The sequence below is a fragment of the Cataglyphis hispanica genome, chromosome 13, assembly GCF_021464435.1.
Source record: "Cataglyphis hispanica isolate Lineage 1 chromosome 13, ULB_Chis1_1.0, whole genome shotgun sequence".
Classification (NCBI taxonomy): Eukaryota; Metazoa; Arthropoda; class Insecta; order Hymenoptera; family Formicidae; genus Cataglyphis; species Cataglyphis hispanica.
The window spans coordinates 3,652,733-3,672,537 of NC_065966.1; the positions used below are offsets into that span (position 1 = coordinate 3,652,733).

Consider the following 19,805-nt stretch of genomic DNA (forward strand, 5'->3'; position numbering starts at 1 on the left):
GAAGAACTTACTCCAAGTTTAAAAATATTTAGCGCGCGCATGCAGCGCGAAAGAAATTTGCGAGGAATATGTTAAGGGTTAAATGGTCGCACGTCGAATGAAGAAACTCTTTATCGCACGGGGATGAAACGAAGAAGGGAGAGAAAGAAGCAAGCGCACAATCCGCCTACACGACGCTTAATGAGCGAGGGCGCAAAGTGCAGTCGACCGCCGTAAATTATCCCTTCGGTCGAAGGCGAGTCTAAAACGCGGATCCAATAGACGAGCGGGTGCGAGCGACGAAGAGGCCGACATTACATTGGTCGGTTGCCAGAGCCGGAGAGAGCCGGCGAGTTCATCCGACATTAGTTACGTCAGCCGCGCGCCGCGGCGCGACGATGGTTCATCGGGATGAAGTAACCGAATTCTCGTTGACACGTGCATCGGCATATGTATAGCGAGCGAAGAGCAGCAGGCCAAATGGACCATCGGCAGCAAATAATTCGATTTGCTCTGTGTGTCTACTTGACTGGCTGAAAGGTTGGGACGATGGTAGGTAGGAGTCAAGTGGGTGGGAAAGATGGAGCGAGACACAATGAAGCGAGAGAGAGTAAAAGGGAGATGGGTAGGCGAGAAAGGAACGACGGAAGGAAGGAAGGAAGGAAGGAAGGAAGCAAGTTATCGAGACAGTAGTGTCACCGTAGTCGTGCCAGAGGTGCCCAGTCGTCGAACAAACTAGAGAGCCAGTCTCGGAGCCAAGAGGCTCACTCAGCCAACCAGCCAGCCAGCCAACCAGCCAGCCAGCCAGGCAACCAGCGAACATACGAGCGAGTGAGCGAGCGAACCAGCAAGTTCTTGTTTTATTCAGTCGGGATCATAAATTACGAATTTAAACACACAATGAAAGACGCTTAACAAGAAGCTAACGCGAGATTGAGAGGCCCCGCCCGGAACACCTCTCCTTCCGGTAAAACGCCACCAGGTCAACCAATCCGATGATGGTACCGCCCCCAAACACTTAAACGACCCATGGATAGAACGCCAATCCACTGGCGTCGTGGGCCGACCTGCCTCTCCCCCTGACGCGGGATTTCCGGCTACGCGCGCGCGAGGACGAGGGCAAGGACGAAGGCACGGGAGAGAGACTCGATCTCCCGCCGGAGAGAGAAGAGTGCGCGCGCTCGATGCACCCTGGTCGCACACCATTTGGCGACGCGGCGAGTCATTCGACGAGGCTCACGGTTATCGTCGGCGCGGCACGGACGACGACTTCCTCATCACGCGTCTTTAGTTAATCGTCCGAGCGATCAACCTAGTCCGCGACTAATTTCCCGAACACCCGTTCTCCATGTCATCGTGCGGAACCGGCAAACCGGTGACCGCTCACAGTGTGCGGTGTGACTACTTTTCCTCTCATCGATCGCAACTCGCGGAACGTGCATCGGCAGCCTGTCGCGCGCAGACAACGCGCCGTGCGCTCGCGGAGAATTATGGGGATCAGTGATTGATCTGAAGGAGATAGGAGAAGAAGAAACCGAAGCAACTAAGTGCAAGCGACAGTCGAAAGAAGAGAAGCAAAAAGAGCTCTTCCTTCGAGAAAGCAGTGACAATCGCGATCGCGATAAGTGCCGGACGTGTCTCGTGTCATCGGTGTAATCGAACATCGTTGCTCGAATCAAGTGATCGTTGCTCGAACCGTCGCGTGAAAAATCTCCATTGCATCAGGTCGGTTCAGTCAGGATCTTCGGGTATATTTTGTGCGCGAGAAAGCCCGCGGCTCTCAGAGACGACCGCACGCCTCATCAGGCACGCGGCTCTAAGCATCAGTTAAGATTTTTCGCTCACTACCGAACTATGCGTGGTGCGAGATGGTATGTTCTCTGACCAGCGGCAAGGCCTGCGCCGACAGCGGAGACGCTTGCCCGGACCCGCCATCGCGCTCCACGCCGGAGGGCGGCGGACTCGAGGTCGCCGAGAACATGTCGTCGTCGCTCAGTGATGCGCACCGACGCAACAACAATCATCACCTGGACCAGGGCGATCGTAGCTCGTCCGCGGGCTCCTCGCTGGGCTCGTGTTCACCACCGCCCGCATCGAGCCATTCGCCGCCGCCACCGCGGCCACCCTGGCTTCACGATTTTCCCGCGGCCGCGCCCCACGTTCTGCAGTTCCTCAATCTGAGCGCAGCTGGCGGTGGCATGCTCGGCAGCCAGCCGCTGGCAGCGTTGCACTCTATGGCGGAGAGAAGTCATCATCAGCAACAACAACAACAGCAGCAGCAGCAGCAGCAACAACAACAGCATCAGCAGCATCAGCAGCCGCAACAACAACAGTCGCACCAACAGCAACATCATACGTCGCATCAGCAACAGCAAGGTGGCATCCAGCTGTCGCGCATCACGGTACCGCCGCTCTCCACCATTACTCAGGGTCAATCGTCGCCCACCGGTAGCGGCAAACACAGCCCGGCGACCTCCATAACCTCCGTCGGCAGTAACCCTCACGGCATCGACACAATACTCTCGAGACCGACGGCAACGGTCCACCCTCAGGCAACGGTTCCGGCGTCGCACGGGGCCCTCCCGCCGGCACCGCATCCCCAACACATGACCGCACCGCGGTACGCCATGCATGCCGGCTTCACGGCGTCCTCGGGTGCGTATATTATCGTCTTCCCGAGTTCAGTAAACTTGGATAACGCGGTTACACACACGCGGTTAACCGTCTTAATCCAGATAAGATAAACACTCGATGTCATAAATGGAGATGTATTAGAAAATATTATGGCTGATATTATGATTGTAAATATTAGGATTATAAATATTATGATTGTAAACCATATTTAAATAATTAATTTAAATAATAAAATATTCTACGCTCGACAAATCTTTCGACATTCTCTGACATTTCTAAGAAATATTATTCTCCTGAGAATTATATCGGTATTAAAAATTTAATTTGTTAGCAAGAAAAAAAGAGAGAAAAAATCAAGATATTTATATAACACTTAAGATTATTCAAATATCTGCCATTTAAATAAAAAAAAAATTTATCTCTATCTATCTAATATCTCTTAAATATTTAATCTGCACATAGATTTCTCTGGCTGTTAAAATTAAGGAGAGATATAATATAAATATGACATGCTCAAATAGCTTTTCACGTTTTATATCAAGCTTTTTGATGAAATCATCGATATAGCGTAGAACTCATTGTTACTCTCACATCGTGAATATCTCTCTCACAAAAATTGTATAACATTTATTGTATCTAATAATTATATTACTATTTATTCAGAATAACATCGGAAAATCTTGAATGTTTCGAAATAATATATGAAGAATCTTATACGAAAAATTTTGATAATAAATATATTAATGATTTATATACATAGCGAGTTGCGATAAATTGCGATAAAATGAGTATCATATTTTTCTAAAATACAAAAATATAAAATCATATAAAGATATTAAAACTTAATTCAAATAATTTAAATTTTCTCATGACAGCTCGATTTTGACAAACGGTGTAAAATAATTACAAACACAGTTCTTTAGCAGAAATATTGTTTAAAATTACATGGCAAACGTTGCGTCGGAAGATTAATGTCAAGAATTATTGATGCTCGTAGATATTAGTAACATCTGTAATGGTAACAAATTCGCCATTCGCGCGTTTACGCAATAGAAAATCGGTGGGAAAGCGATTGTGTTCACCAGGCAAATCGTCGCGTGCTGCGATAGCGCGCGTGTAATGCGGGACGGATTGAACGCATTAATCGTAGAATTACCAAGGGATGGTCGATCGAACAACCGCGGACCAGACGAAAGCGCGACTAGGAGTTACGAATCTATTACGAAACTATCTCTGCATTCGATACGATCGCGGCCGGCGTATAATTCACGGATTTACATAGTCGAAGTCTGATTTTCCGCTTCGATTCGCGCGAATCACTATCGCCTGTTTTAACCCGTTCTAATCTAACGAACAGAGATATAATTCAGCCGCAATTCTAGATTCATTAATGAAGCAAGGACGTACAAATACGCACATAAATAAGAGTCATAAAAATATATATAGTAACTGATTGTAAAGTATAAAAGTAATAAAAGATAATAAAAATGTTATTAAAATTGCTGCTGAAACGACTCGATCATTATATCCATTTCAAAGATTCGGTTTCTTAAAATTCGCCTCTCTCTTTCTCTCATGAATGAACTAAAGATATATCATTCAGTTTGCATAATAAAAGAACTAGTATTTTGCGAAATATATTCTTTAACATAAATGCATGCTTTCGATTCACTCTTAGAATGTCGTTTTCTCATATTTTGTTATTGATAATCTGTGTCATCAAGGCTTCGTTTGTGATGTTGCAAATTATGCATAATAACTTTTCTATTGGATGACGTGCCACAAAGCAAAAGACATTTGTCATCGCCTTGAAATCTTGTGAAAAGATGTCACGTTCAAGAGTGCCTTCGTGCAACGTTCAGCTCCGCGCGTATACGTCAAGCTAAATACAAAAGTATAATGCAGAGTGCATTACTGATTCTCGACACTAAATGATTTGTCATTAATAATAATGCTCGAGTCGACAAAAAGACATAATTTATATAATTCAATTTTTCACCCCAATAATACCAATCAGAAGATTAAATTATAAAATATGATTATTTAGAGAATTGATGTCAGTTTAACAAGTTCATATAATTATTATTCATCGCGATAAACATTTAGAAGAGTATCTGTCATAAAATAAGAATTATGAATATTCTTGGAGCTCGCATTTTCCAAATATTTTCATTAAAAAAATTTTTTTTACGCGTCACTTTGTATTTTTTGGCTATCAGAAGTGTGTGTGGTATATTCAATTTTAGAATTATTATCGGGGGTCGATGTTGCAATGAAGGGAAGATAGGGTCGTATTATGAAGTTGCTCACAAATAACGTGTCGTACAATATCGCGGTAATATCTGGAGACGTGGGTTTAATTCATAAACGTCGGTATCACGGTCTATAATCTATAATCCGATAAAATAACTTTATCACTCTTTTTTTTACTGAACGCTACCTGAATATTGCCAATCAAAAAAAGTATATTGATTTTAGAATGTAACAATCAATGGAATAAATATTATAAAACTTTAGGAATATAATAATATAGACATAATAATATAATTCAAACAATTTTTAAATATTCCTCGAACATTGTAAAATAGCTCTTATCTATAAAACTTTATTTAATAATTGCAACTAAACGAGTAACGCGAATAACAGTAGTAATTCTGGCATTCTAAAATAATTATCGCAAAATTATCGATTAAACGTTGGTATTATATTATTTTGTTCAAATTATAATTATTATAAACAGTCTGGCCTCTTTTTGAAACGGCAATAAAAAAGCAGTAAAAATGCGAATAAGAATCGAAATATTGACCGGAAGCGCGGTGGAATGGCGGCTCTAAAATTTATGCTTACCGAATTACCTGCTCCCCCGGTACATTAACGAGCGACGCAAACGAGGGGCGTTACTTAACATTCATGACATTAAATTTCTAAATGATTCGCTCCCGACAGAGCGCGATTATGCTTCACAATAACGAATCGCTAAGCAGCGTGCGCTAATATATTCGCGATTTATTAGTTTCGCATGTCGAAATGTGTTAATCGTGATATCGTGAATTCAATATTATCGTATGATAATATATCTGCGCATGTAATATAGTGACTCAAAGATAACGTGACAAGTTCGGACACTTTAAAATTTTCAGCTAGCAATAAGAGCAGCAATAATTCGCAGTTGATTTTATTTCCCTACAATGATAACGCTCGTTTAATTTTATATATTGAATAATATTGACTTCAAAATTTGTACTAATAATTCGAAAAATGTTGTAAAATTTAGGAAAAGAACAAAGAGATTTTTATTTATTCGAATACATCAAAGTTTGCAGATTATATTTATTAAAAATCTTGGCTAGTTCTAGTCTTTATATTTTTTGAGAATTTTCTTTTTTCGCGCTTATCGAAAAAAATAATTGTATGATTATCAAATCCAATTAAAAGTTTATAGCAAGTTCAAAATTTATAATTTATTACTTTCCATTTTTATCGTTAAATTTTCTTTATCCTTTTCTATAATAAAATTATATTTTAAATTAAATAATATGTAAAGGAGAAAAATAGATTAAGCCAACAATATATTATTGTACACCATAGATGATTGTATTTACAATAGAACGCGAATTATGTGATGGCCAAGTAGGGCGACCATATACGAGCGGAAGTTAAGATATTGCGGGTTAACCAACTGACGACCATGCTCGTACGTGGCTTGCTGGCGAATTCGGATTTGTGCGAGAGAAGGCGTAAGATCTGGTCCACTTGCGGTTGGGCGTGAACAAAAAGATTGCATTACGATAAACTATGGCAGTAAATGCCGAGTAAAACAATACGACGATGATAAAAAATAACGATAAAAATGTATATTCGTATAAATTTAATGTCTCGTGCGAAAAGATGTCCGAAAAATAATGATAATAATAAATCGCGTTATACCACCGCGATCATACTAAAACAGCTCGTCGTAAATATCATTTATTTCTTCATCCTTCTAAAAAAAAAAATAAAAAAATAAAAACCACGTATCGAGATGCGACGCAACGTGTGCGCAAAGCAATTCAATTTTGAAAACGTCGTCGCAAAAATATCGCGGTTACGTTCTTGTACCGTTCTTCGTGACGAATTACATCTCCCGGATTTTTGCAACGTCGATGAAACCGCGTTGAATTATTACCGTTGTTACTTCGCAATCCACTTTTAAAATTGCTATTTCGCAAGTTATGAGGGAAAATTTATTTGGCCGCTATTTTAAAGATAAATAATAGATTTAATGTTAATCTCTCTCATATCGCAAGAATTAGAATCAGATATTTATGCTAAAATTAGGTCGTCCTGCAAGAGTATATGTTTTAATAGAGCAATGTTCACATATCCGAATCGAATATCATGAGGCGGAATGTTTATCCTGAAAGCAGATATTCACACACATCATCCTGGAAAAGAAACTACTCAACGCGCCCTCATGTGTCTTCTCACGTGTGTCTTCCATTTTTTATCGCCTGTAATAGAAACCTCGGAAATATTGTGCGACATCTGCTCTGGTTTCTATATCGTAAATTTCGGCGTTTTCATCCCCCCAAATCTCGCTAAATTTTAAAATCTTTCTCGCATTTTTACCAAATAAGATACTTTTTATAGAGAGAGAATTTATGTGAAAGTTTGAAAATTCATGCGCGATTGAAATGTTTTTACTAATTGCGTTAAAAGGCACCCCAAAAGTACCGTCGCTCCAAATAAACGTACTTATTTGGTGAATAAATTTGAAGCTAGTAAAGTAAGGAAATCGATAGAGAAGAGAAAAGCTTTTTGAATGTATTTATTTGTACAAAAAAACCACGCTCGATCAAATGAGATCTAAATCTTGAAATATGGAAATTGCAGAAAAGATTATACCTTGAAAAATTTATGCTGCTAAATGGTTTAATAATCGAACTGGATTTTATTCTACGGTGCTCTTTTACAGTTCTAATATCTACTTATAAACGTTAACATCATTCTGAATATTTTGTATGTCGAAGTATGTCGAAACGCGAAATCATTAAGTATTTTAAAACGACGATACATATATTTGATACGAAACAGAATTTCAATATGGCGAAATGAAACAGTCATATATCGTTACTGTGTAATCTTGTCAAATGCATTTGCGCGATATTTGTCTGTGTGTGTCTAATTGACGCGTTGCACATATACCTGAGCGTTTTGGTATACGTGTGTGTCTCTCACAATAGTGCACGTCGAAACTACCGCCGTAATTCGCGTAATCGTATACGGTTTCAATAACGGTTTAATGGGTAACCGACTTCATTGTCGTATTAGACAGATTACGTCGATTATAAATACGACAGTAGCGCGGCTCGTATTTACGACGCACTGGAGCGGTGCGCGAATTTCGCTCTGTTAGAATTATAGACAGCCAACGAATACATACGTACGCGTGTATTCCACAACTACATACATTATATATGTTTCCGTATAAATTTCTTCTGTTAAAACATCGTCGTATTTTATTTATATCAATATGATATGCAGATATAGTGATGTCATCTGCGTTCTGCTTCGATTAAGTATTGCAGTGCTAAGTGCTAAGTGTTTTAATAAACAACCAATTCTTTTTTAATAAGAAATATCGTTATATTATAAAAATAATTTAATAAAGTTGTGTTTGTCAAAAAAAAAAAGATATATTATATGGAAAAATCTCTAGAAAAATAATAGATTAATCTGATATCGCAAAGTTCGTGCGAGGATCTCTCTTCTTTTTTTTTCACGTTACCACACTATCATCATCGCGATTATGCGACTCGCAACGCGCGCCGCTAATTGACATCTGATACCGATCGATCTCCCGCGTGCGCGCACACACTTTACACCGGTGGTCATTAATTAAATTCTCGCCGGACGCGCGCGTAGACTGCCGGTCGTCGCTGTATAAATGACAAAAAGCCCATCAAAATGTGCGGTATTAAATGATAAATATTTCGCCGGGGCGTCCATCGACCGAGTGGACGTCACGTGCCTTATTCGTCGCGACAGTGATTCAAATATTTATGACTTACGATCACATGGGCGCCGTGTTTCCCTGATCAGTAATTTGACGAATTACACGAGACATATCATGTATATACATAGATCGTTCTAACTTGCAGTTTAGAGTAGATTTTTAATTTTTTGAGAAATAACGACATATCGATAGATTTCCTAAGCAAATATAAAAATCCTTACAGATTAAACTTTGGAGTTGCAAATAAATGGAAAAAATTTATTTTTTTAATTTAATCTCTCAAGCAATTTTTTTTTTTTTTAATTATGGTTTAATTGGGATATTTAACCGAGATGTTTATTTTTAAATCTCCAAAAGCTACGAGAAATAATAATTTATCTTAAAAATTTCCAAAAAATTGATTGCCCGATTTATCAAAACGTCTGTAATTAAGATTAAGATTGAGGGTTCGCAAACATCATCTATACGCTTTTTAAACGCTTTTAATTGCCCGATTCACACGGCATTCGAGCGTTCTCGAGCGACGCGTCGTAAAAGCGCGTGCCGGGGGTCCGTTTAAGAATCGAAAGAAGAATTCGCCTTTCCTCTACTTTCCTTCGCCGGATCCCGCCACGTGGGCTCGCAGACAAAGAGCATAATCGCGGGTATTTTTGTTGATGAGCATGTGCGGGTTTAGTCGTTTATGATCCTATAAATTCCGTTTGATTTCGGCGTAAAGGACAAAAGGAGTGGCGATCGGATGATCGTATCGGACGCGTATCCCATCCATTCCTGGCGTCGACGGGATAAAATGGAAATGACGCTTTATTGTTCGGACGAGGATACATAGATAGGCGAGAGAAACATGCACCCGAAACGAATTAAGCGCCCACGTAACCAGGAGTCAAATCATCCTTTCAGTTGCGATTATGGCCAATTTCTGAATGTAAACGAGAGTGTCGTCGATCGCTGAATGATTAATATTTTCTATGGTAAACGACATAGTATCGTGAATGTCTCAGAGGAAATGTCGTGAGAAAGATGTTGAGAACACATGGGTTATTATTTGGTGATGATCAATTAAACGTGGATACAGATAATCCTTCGAAATTGCAATACAAAGATATCTTGTTAGATTTTTAATACTAAAAATTATGAGAATATGATATCCTATAAATAATAAAGAAACTTTTGAAGAAACAATTGTTCAATAACTTGCAATATAATACAAAAAACATCTTTCCAAATCTCATTAAATTAACAAAAAAAATTTTTTAATATCCATTTTCAAATCTCTTAGTATAGTCGATTAATTATTTCAAAGAGAGATAATTTTTGATAACGAAATTAATTCAAATAAAATTATATATTAAAAAAAACTTAATTATAGTTTCCTATAATAAAAAAAAAAAAAAAAACTAAAAAAATGTACACACTAAAATCAATCAAAAAATGCACAAATCATATAATAGACTGTTTTTAAGAAAAAAAATAACCACTTTTTAAAAGTATATATTGTTTATTTTTTTTTTTTATTAAAGACAAATGAATAATAAATCTTGGAAAGCCAAACGATCATAATTCTCTGGTATGTCTTTTACTCGATTCGCGCATTTCGATCGATGGATTCGAGAGGAAAATTGCACCGCCGATCAATCTAATCTCCCTTAATCCACAAAAAATCTGTCGGATCTCGACGACCGATATTTACCGATTTGATTTCCCAGCTGCCGTTCTCTCGCACAGAGTCCCGGCTTAAGTCGACTAATTTCTCGCGTTCAAAGGATCGGATCATTAAGGTCTCCGTATAGCGAGAACTGCTGAGAACATCTCTCTCTCTCTCTCGAGGATGCGAATGGATTTGATATCATGTATACGTGTGTACAAGTGTACAAGTCGCTGATAATTTGGACTAAAACATCAGATTCGGTATAGATACAAATCTTTATCGAGCTAAAATATCTAGCTAGAGCTAAACAGTCAAAATGTCTCTTCCACCTAATATTCCAATAATTTTTTCATATAAATTTTATGTGTGTTTATGTATGTGTGTGTGTATAATTTTATCAATATGTTTATCACGAATTATATTTAAATAATACAACGTAAATAATCATATCAGTTTCATAATTAAAGCATAAAAGATCAAAATCTCCTTTTTTTAGCTTAGCTCTTATAATTTATAAAAGCTCTTATACTTTATAATTTATAAAAGAATAAAATTATAACTATTTATAATACTATAATAGGGTCATTTGTAATTTTCTCAATTTGGCGTTTAATTATTTCAACAAAAAAAAAAGTGAGATTGAAATCTGTTGCGAGATGGTGTGCGGCTTATAAAATTGCGGCATTTAAATTCCGCTTGCACATTACGGATGCGAGTTGTATGAAAATTGCAAATGATAAAAATGATATGAAATAAATCGCATAGATGTAGAAAAAACTGAAGCTTAATAAAGCGCTTTACATGAAAAAAAAAAAAAAAATGGGTATGGCTTGGCCGGCGATCGATTCGAGAAAGCTGTTTTATTCCGTCAGTAAACGCATGCTCACATTCTACATCTCGCCGTTGCATTTTACGGCTTCTTTCGATTATTGCTTCAATATATGTGCTATCTAAATTATCATAAATCCAATATCATTATCTGTATTGACGATCGAACCAAAGCATATGTCTGTTGTACGCGTTTCTAATCCCACAATATCAGTTAAATACACATCAATCTCGTTATATTAATATCGCAAATAAACTGCGTTATTAATATTATACGCAATATGTATATATTTTTCCTAAAAAATATATACACTTTTATTTTCCATTATTGCAATTTTTCTTTAAAGATTAAAATTTAACATGTTGTTAATATGTAATAACAAACAAAAATGCAAATTTGTTGATGTGAAAATCAGATTTTGAAATAATTACAATCTTAAGCCAAATTCGCTTACATACATATATGTAAATATTTATTTATACATTTCTCCAGGTATTGGACAATTTCAACAAAGAACGGAACCACGACACCCCGCTGTCTATTGGCCGGGTCTTCAGGGACTAGTCAGCGATCCTCTTGCATGGCGAGCAAGATTACATACACGTAAGTGTTTTTAGTGTGTATTTCTTACTTATTAATATTATAATACATATAGAATATTTTAAACATTCATATATATTTACGATACCGAATATATATTTTATGCTAAGATAATATATTTAATATAAAATAACGTATTAATATCAATTAGTTAGTTGTGTGTTTATTATTTAAAATGCCAAATTGCATTTACAATCTGCATTTGCTCCATTTTCCATTTTATCTTTAACTTGTATTTTTCTCTCTCTTCTCATCCTTATCTTATTCGAGTATTGGTTCGGGGCAGAGGGATATATTGTTATTACTTCTAAATACGTATATTGTCATCCTACATCTCGAACGCCTGCGGATGTTTCGTTACCTTACCCCGAGTATCGTTGCGGCGAGGTTGACAGCTGTGCGTGTTTGCTTTCGCGGTAGGAAAATCACAGGGCCAAAGTGAAGAAACACGTGCTGCCAAACGTGTCTCAGTTTGAAACGGCGTGCCCGGAAAGTCGTTTGAAGCGATTCTCCCGACGTAGGTCGCCTACGGGGAGGAATTTAAAAAATGCGTGGAAACACCGTCGGAGAGCGCGGGAAAGGAAGTCGTAGGGCGAGGAAGCTGCGGTCACGAAAGAATGGGAGATTCTCAATCTAAAAGCGATATATATATATGACACGTAAACCAAGAATTTGATCGCTTGAAAGTGCAACTGTACCAATGGTCTTTGTCTGTATGTTAATCGATTCGAAAAGAATCAGAAATTGTATCCTATAGCCTATTATATATGTATATTATAAATATAAAATATATTTGTAAAAATATCATAAAATGATTATTAATATTAAAAATATTTTGTATTTAGAGAAATTTATAACATTTTGATAAAACTGAAATTTTATAATATTAAAAGTAGAATAAACAAAACTACGCGAGAAATATTAGAATTTAAAATCGATTTAAATTATTGAGTTTAAAGTTTCATTGATATGACAAAAATTGTATATATACATACTTAATTAAATTGCAACTATTCAAAAATTATCATTTAGTGCATTTAATGCACTTGAATTATCATTAACGTGTAGACATCGGCAATTGTAGCAGATCGATCCCGATCGTTATCAAGTGCCGACGCACACCCTTTGCACTCCCTCGGGCACTTGGACGGTTCACGCTCAATTAGCCAGCGGAATCCTTCCCCCTCCTCCTCCGACATACATACCGGGACATCCCCGATGGTAGTACGGCCGATCGCTCATCGTGTATACACCCCCGCCCTTACGAGAAGATGATTAAGGGTACCGCAGAAAAAAAAATCACAAAGTAAAGGAACACGTGACGTCTCGTCTCGTTTCCCTTCCAACGGTGAGACGGACGGAGACGAATGGCGACGGAAAGTAAGAGACAGAGAAGAACAGCACGCGCATACGTCAATTTCCCCTAATCCTCCCCCTTTCCACGCGCGAGATGGCACATGTGCCGCGACGTAAGGAGGACGGTAAAACGCCGGCGTGTACAACGCGGGCGTGGACACAGCATGTGAGGGGCGCACGTGTGTGTTTCGGGTGTTCGCTGTTATACAACGGCTACGAGAAAGAGAAAGAGAGTATGTCGTATGTATCGGTGAAGGGCGAATAAGAGGGTGGTAGCGGTGGTCCGCGCTGCGGCGTCGGGATCCAGGATATCATCATATTCAATATCAACCCTACCTCCACCCCCGGGGGAGCCGCCGTCCCTTCTCCATGGCTACGTTTTCCACACTCGCGCGAATAACTCCGGCAATATTTTAACTGCGTGGGGATAGGGGAGGGGGGAGGGGAGGCATTCGTGTCTGCCTTTTCTATCGCCCGGTACATGCGGTGGCGGATTCCAATCCTCCTGCCGTGGGGAGAGAGGCCAACCAGTCAACGCGCATCCCGCTCTGTACGAAACGTAAGAGTTACGCCGGCTACCCGGTATATTTTATATTCTGGGGCAAAACGTTGATCGGATCATGGCCCTCACGAGGCATCGCCGAACGACCGCCACGGGAACCGTCGTCTATTTATGCCTCCGCACCGTATGTATCAAGGTACAACTATACTCGAGATACACCAGCCTGGACCAGCCTCTGGACCAGTACCCCGCCCCCCTTCCTCCCCCTCCTGCCATCGCCCTTATTTCCCTCTCGTACTCAGATGGCAGAAGATAGTGATAATAATAATCGTTTCGATGTTCATTCGATACTTGCATTAATAATAAAGAACACACATCTTTTATCGGTTAAAGAAGTCTAAAAATAATCGAAAAACAATTTGAATATTGATTAAAAATCTCAGTTTAAAATCTTTCTAAAAAGATTTTTTTTTAATTTTATCTACTGTATATTCACGTTCTTTAGATATAAAAAAAAAGAAAAAAAAATCTACAATTTGATCTAATTAATCTTCTTGTTATGAATAGTTTACTGTCGTATTTTATATTTTTAATATATAAAGATATAAAATGTATATAATATCTCTTATTTATTTTTAATAACTTATGTCAACATTAATTAATAAATATTCTATTGTATATTTAATAATTTTAATTAATATTATTTCATAATCCATATAAGAGATTCTCCCCCCGCATAAATGTAACATTCCGCGCTCACTTCCATATAACATCCTATGCATAAATCACGAACTTCTCCTATGATGGGCATCTATCCATCCGCACGTTCTTTCCCTTATTTCCATTCTCATAACGAGAACGTCAGATAGCATGCACCTTGTTTCTGTTTACACATCGACGACGTACACTGTTATTCCTACCGCTTTCCTTCCTGTATTTTCCTTCTCACTTTGCCGCTTTTTTTCCACGCTATCACCGCCCGCTTTTTTCCGCGTTTCTCCTCTTCTCCCTCACGTTCACCTACTCTCCTGTCTCTTCCCGGTTTCATCGGGTGGGCTTTATGAACATGAAACTCGTCTGGGTAAGTGTCACGTAAGCGAACTCAGTAATGAAAACGTCGCTGACACGACGAGATTCCGGCGGTTTAGGCCGGCCAATGTATATATTGTTATTACTTACAATGTACCCACACAGAAAGAGAGCGAATCATCCTAGCAGGGAGAGAAGACGACCGCTTTCAATAATATCTCGCGAGTGTATTTCATGGGATATAGTATTGGCACAAAAATCAAGAATGATTTTCTTCTATGGGACGAAAATTTATACCATTACTAGAAATTCATTTTTATACATACATACATACATACATATATAAAATTTTATTTTAAATACAAAACTAAATAAATAAATATATGTATAAACATATTTATTTATGTGTTTTTGTATGTAAAATAAAATTTTTGTTAATAATTAGACATATATTTAATTAAGCAATATTAATATGTCATTTTTTAAATTTTATTATTTTCAATATTAAATTTTTTTTTGTTATTTAAGAAGATAAAGGTTGATAAAAATGTAATTGTGAACTTTCTTCTTGTACTCATAATAATCGCGACCCTTCCGCGTCAGTGCTCCAATAATGGATATCGCGTGATCAGTGCAGCAGAATGCCTTCGTTAGTTCGAATTAACTAAGCATCCATTTACTTTTGGTGACAACATACTTTGTACACTCGATAAAGCATTCCTCTCGGACGCCAGTCGACTCGATGCGCGCCGTTATTACTCACGTCGTCGATGGAGCGAGCAGCCCCTTCACGAGCTATCATGCTTTTTAGAAGCCGAGTGATATTCGATTCAATTACGTCAAAGTGTCGAATCATCGTCCTGCGTCATCTTTGTCTTTTTACTCTAATAAAAGAATTGCACTCAAATATTATTAATGGAATATAAATAATGTATATGTGCGCATGGAAATATTTTTCTTCTCATTAAAAGTTATTTTTTTTTAATATTGTATCTTAATACATGTGTGTATACGGTAAAGTCCCTGTCAGAAAAATTTTTATTTTGTCGTTTAGTCGTCATTATTTCTGGATATTGATTAATTACTAGCGTGAGACTTAATCGCACTAACGAATTACATATTTTTAAACCTATATAATTTAATATTGTTATAATTTTATCTCATCGATTTCTGTTTGCTATTTTAAAATATTCATACGCAAAAAAAAAAAAAAATCCGGTCGTTCAAAAAAATAGTAAAAAGATTTTGAACTACCTCTCTCACTCACTCTCACTCTCTCTCTCTCTCTCTCTCTCTCTCTCTCTCTCTCCATGTCCGAATCGCGACGCATCTTTACCACGAATGATTTGTTTCGCCCCGAACTCTCGGGTGGATAAAACGGTCCGTGACACCGCGCGAGCGGGGGGTCGCTCACCTCGTATAAATCGAGCAATCGAGCGCGTCGAGCCTCGCACCCGAACTTCCGTTCGCCGATAACGAATATTACGAATGGCCGCGCGCGGTGTCTCGTTTTTGATCGTTCCTCTTTTTTTTTTTCGAAACGTTCCCGATACGGTCATCTGCCGCTGATTTACATCGACACGGTGCGGGCGGACGCATCAATTTGCCACGCCGATACTTCGTCTAATCGGACATCGGAGCGTTATCCGCGGCGGTGGTGCCAGGCGCGAGTATGTGTGTCTGATGCGTGTGTATATGGAGGTATCGATATATACGCATTATCCGGAGCGATTTCGCTCGCATACACTGTTTGACACGCGCGTGTCACTTGTTCACTCTAAATCAGCTGATTAAATTATGGTCCTACATGTAGCTCTCCCTTCCGCTCCCTTTGCGCCGCGACACGCTATAAAGATTAATCCGGAATCCGTTAGCGTAGTGAAGAATAATATGCCGACAAATATTGCCACGTGCAGAAAATAAATAGTGCTTTGATTGATTAATATCTAATTGAATAGACGTGCGGTTACTTTTCAGGAGAATTTATTCGCGTTAAAAAAAATGGAATAATCTGAAAGATTTTTACATATTTTCGCTGCAAGGCAATCGTTTCCGAGGTTGTGAAAATTGACGCTTTATTTTATTCATTCTATTTATTAATCTATTCTTTGCCGAAAAAGCTAGCGCGAGACATTGACGGGATTCAATTGGAATTGGTATGGTATCGATATGAATGTGTTAAAACTTTATATCACCGGTCCAAATTCCCATGCGAAAAAAATATTTTGTGGAAAAAGTCGGGCAATAAATCGTCACAACGATTGAACATAACCGGATATCCGGCTTGTTTAAAAAATTCAAGGAAGTATTTTAATTAAAAAGCTTTCGTGTGTATTGAAGTGCAATATTTCCTTTACATATTGTTCGATTATTCATCTCTTTATATATATATATATATATTTTAAATGTATACATTGTAAAATATAACAATCATTAAAATGTAATAGCACGCGACTTTACTTTTAATATTTCATCTTGATTTCTTGTTAAAGTCTTCCTATAGGAACACAAATCTAGATTTAAAAGTAACGATTAATCACGAATGCGCGATTATTCTTCATAAGTTCCCTGACAAATTACACGATCGCCGATGACGTTAATAACATTTCGTCTCGAGAAGCAAGTCCCAAATTATATCGCGAAAGAAATTCCGCGGCGCATACAAATTTTGATAAAAAACGCAGACTTATCGGGTTTTGCGGATGTGGCTGTGGAAATATGCGCGACGGCTAAGTAGAACGAATAGAGGGATATCCAACGGCGGAAAACGTATACCCCCTTTCCCCCTTCGTCGTCGTCGTCGAAGACCCCGGGGGTTGGAGTGCGGTAAGCAGCTCATTAGAACCCTCCCCGCCGACCGGCCATTATTGCCTCGTTCCGTATTCCGTTACAAATTGCTTTATTAAATTAAAGTCCCACAACCCACACTGTACCGCGTCACGACGACCCTGCCATGTCGACCCTTCCTTCTATCCACCTCCGAGTCCCTTTCGCCCCCTTGTATATACGCGCCCACATGCCACATTGAACCGTGTGCGACCCCCTCTTGTTTCCGCATAAGTCGTCCCCCTCCCCATTTCGATTGTCTTTTTCGAAAATTTTTTCGGACCTCTTTTTTTCAACTTAATTAAGACTTGGACCGTGCAACCGAATGGCTGAGATTAAAAATGATGAACCGGACGCATAAATAGAATAAAATCTTTTAATTTATGAAAGATTTTTACTGCCAGCGATTAATAATTATTAATTAATGATTTGAAATTATAAATTCCAGAAATATAATTTTTAACAAAGCGTAATGTAATTTAAAATACATATAAAAATATACATATAAAAATTAAATTATTAATGCTGCTCGAAAAAAAATATAATATAATATTGTGAGAATGATATGAAAAATAAACCAATGTAAAAATTAGAACTCGTTTCGCACATTTATCAATTTATAAGTATAATTGTAAGTAATCAAAACTAAATCTTTGTGAGTTGAATATCTAAAAAGAGATATCGATCTTATTACATATTGTTTTAATAAGATTTACAAAAAGTGATTTATATATCAGATTATGAGTAATCGAGAGAAGACATTTCATAGAAAAATTAGTGTTATAATCGCAGATCCAGTGAAAGAGAGAAATATTAAATGGCTGCGGCAATAATTACCAACGTTATAAGGACCGTAATTAATTCCAGAAACGGCGAATTAATTTCGAACTGCGGTTAAAATGAAATACTTCTTACAGTTATAACGCGGAAGCTAATTATGCCCCGAGATATATCGCAGGCATATTTTTCCTATGTAGAACAAATGAAGGTGAGTGTATATGGAACAAGTGCATACAATAGCGCGCGCGTTGCACTTTCCTAAATAAATTGTGCTGTAAAATTAGCATATTAATAATATAACAAAATCAGATTTATTAAGAAGATACAATATATAACCGCCTGCTTCATATATATACATATATTTGTTCAAACACTTGTTCTCATTTATAGAGATTATCTAGAGAAGAGATTGATATTAATATAACAAAGTAAAATAAGGCACTATTTCCCTATGACTTGTCGCGACAGAAAGTCACAGATGGGCCTTACAGTTTCCCCTTTTCATTCTGCGAGTCGGAAAAGAGATCATGGGGGATCCCATAGAATGTCTATACGATGGCACACACGATCGGATGCACGCGGTTACCGAAAGCGCAATGAAAATTCGCAGCCGGCTCGTCGTGCGATATCGAAATTCCGCTGTGAATTTTTAAGCGATAGCTGAATTTCAATGCAACCGATTTTCATTTTAATAGTCGACACGATCGGTGCCATAAGAATTAGCGTTTACTATCAAACGTACATATACATTTCAAATATCACATTTTTCCTGAATTTTTCCTGAAATATCGATTATATACATATTTAAAAACTTTGAGAAAAAGCAGAATAAATTTGTAAAATATAATTGTATCTTTAAAAAGCACTGATATACTAAATCATATGTTTAATCTACTCTCTTGTGTATGTGTGTGTGCGCATTAAAGGATAAATTAAATGGCATCTCTCAGCTAAGGCTAATTACTCCATTCGCAGCGAAGCGAAACGGATATATTCAGGAACCACTCATCGGGTGACGCGAATGTTGCAGTGTCGCAACAGCTGGGCTGTCAGCAAGCGATGACGGGCGCGGGCGGCGGTACCGGGGAACACGATGGCGGTAAGAAGAAGCACACGAGGCCTACGTTCAGTGGACAGCAGATCTTCGCTCTGGAGAAGACCTTCGAGCAGACCAAGTACTTAGCCGGCCCAGAGCGCGCCAAATTAGCATACGCCCTCGGAATGTCGGAATCCCAAGTCAAGGTAATACTATACTACGTTTTTCATTCGATAATCTGGCGCAAATAATATTTTGATTGATCTGCATAATAATAAGTTTTTTTAAAACATACTACGTTCTTTATAAAAAGAGAAGGTAATTCTTAATATTTATCTCCAAAAATTGAGATATCTCTTTAAAAGTTTAGAATTAAGAAAAAGTTTAATACGGTGCTTTGCGTGATTTACGTTTCAAATATTTCGGCAATTCAAGGAATATTCAAAATTATGTAGCATCGAGAAAAAAAAAGAAAAGCGAAGAGACATTTGTCTTCGAATTAGTTGCTGACATTGAGAGATCGATCAAGGCATCGCCTCGGTGCGGTAACGCAAATCCGCGCGCGCCGCGAGTAATCCGCGGCCGAAAAAT

The 19,805-nt window shown here is 38.2% G+C and overlaps 1 protein-coding gene across 1 annotated transcript in view; it reads left to right on the top strand.

Annotated features, from left to right (window-relative positions):
- The first annotated feature begins 1,792 nt into the window (after positions 1–1,792).
- The window catches only part of LOC126853952 (homeobox protein Nkx-6.1-like), a 31,987-nt gene continuing 13,974 nt past the window's right edge, over positions 1,793–19,805 (top strand). Inside the window, exons 1-3 of the mRNA XM_050600214.1 lie at positions 1,793–2,634; positions 11,578–11,688; positions 19,209–19,420. Of these exons, the coding sequence (XP_050456171.1) occupies positions 1,848–2,634; positions 11,578–11,688; positions 19,209–19,420 (1,110 nt within the window). The 5' untranslated portion in view covers positions 1,793–1,847. The remainder of the gene's footprint in view (positions 2,635–11,577; positions 11,689–19,208; positions 19,421–19,805) is intronic.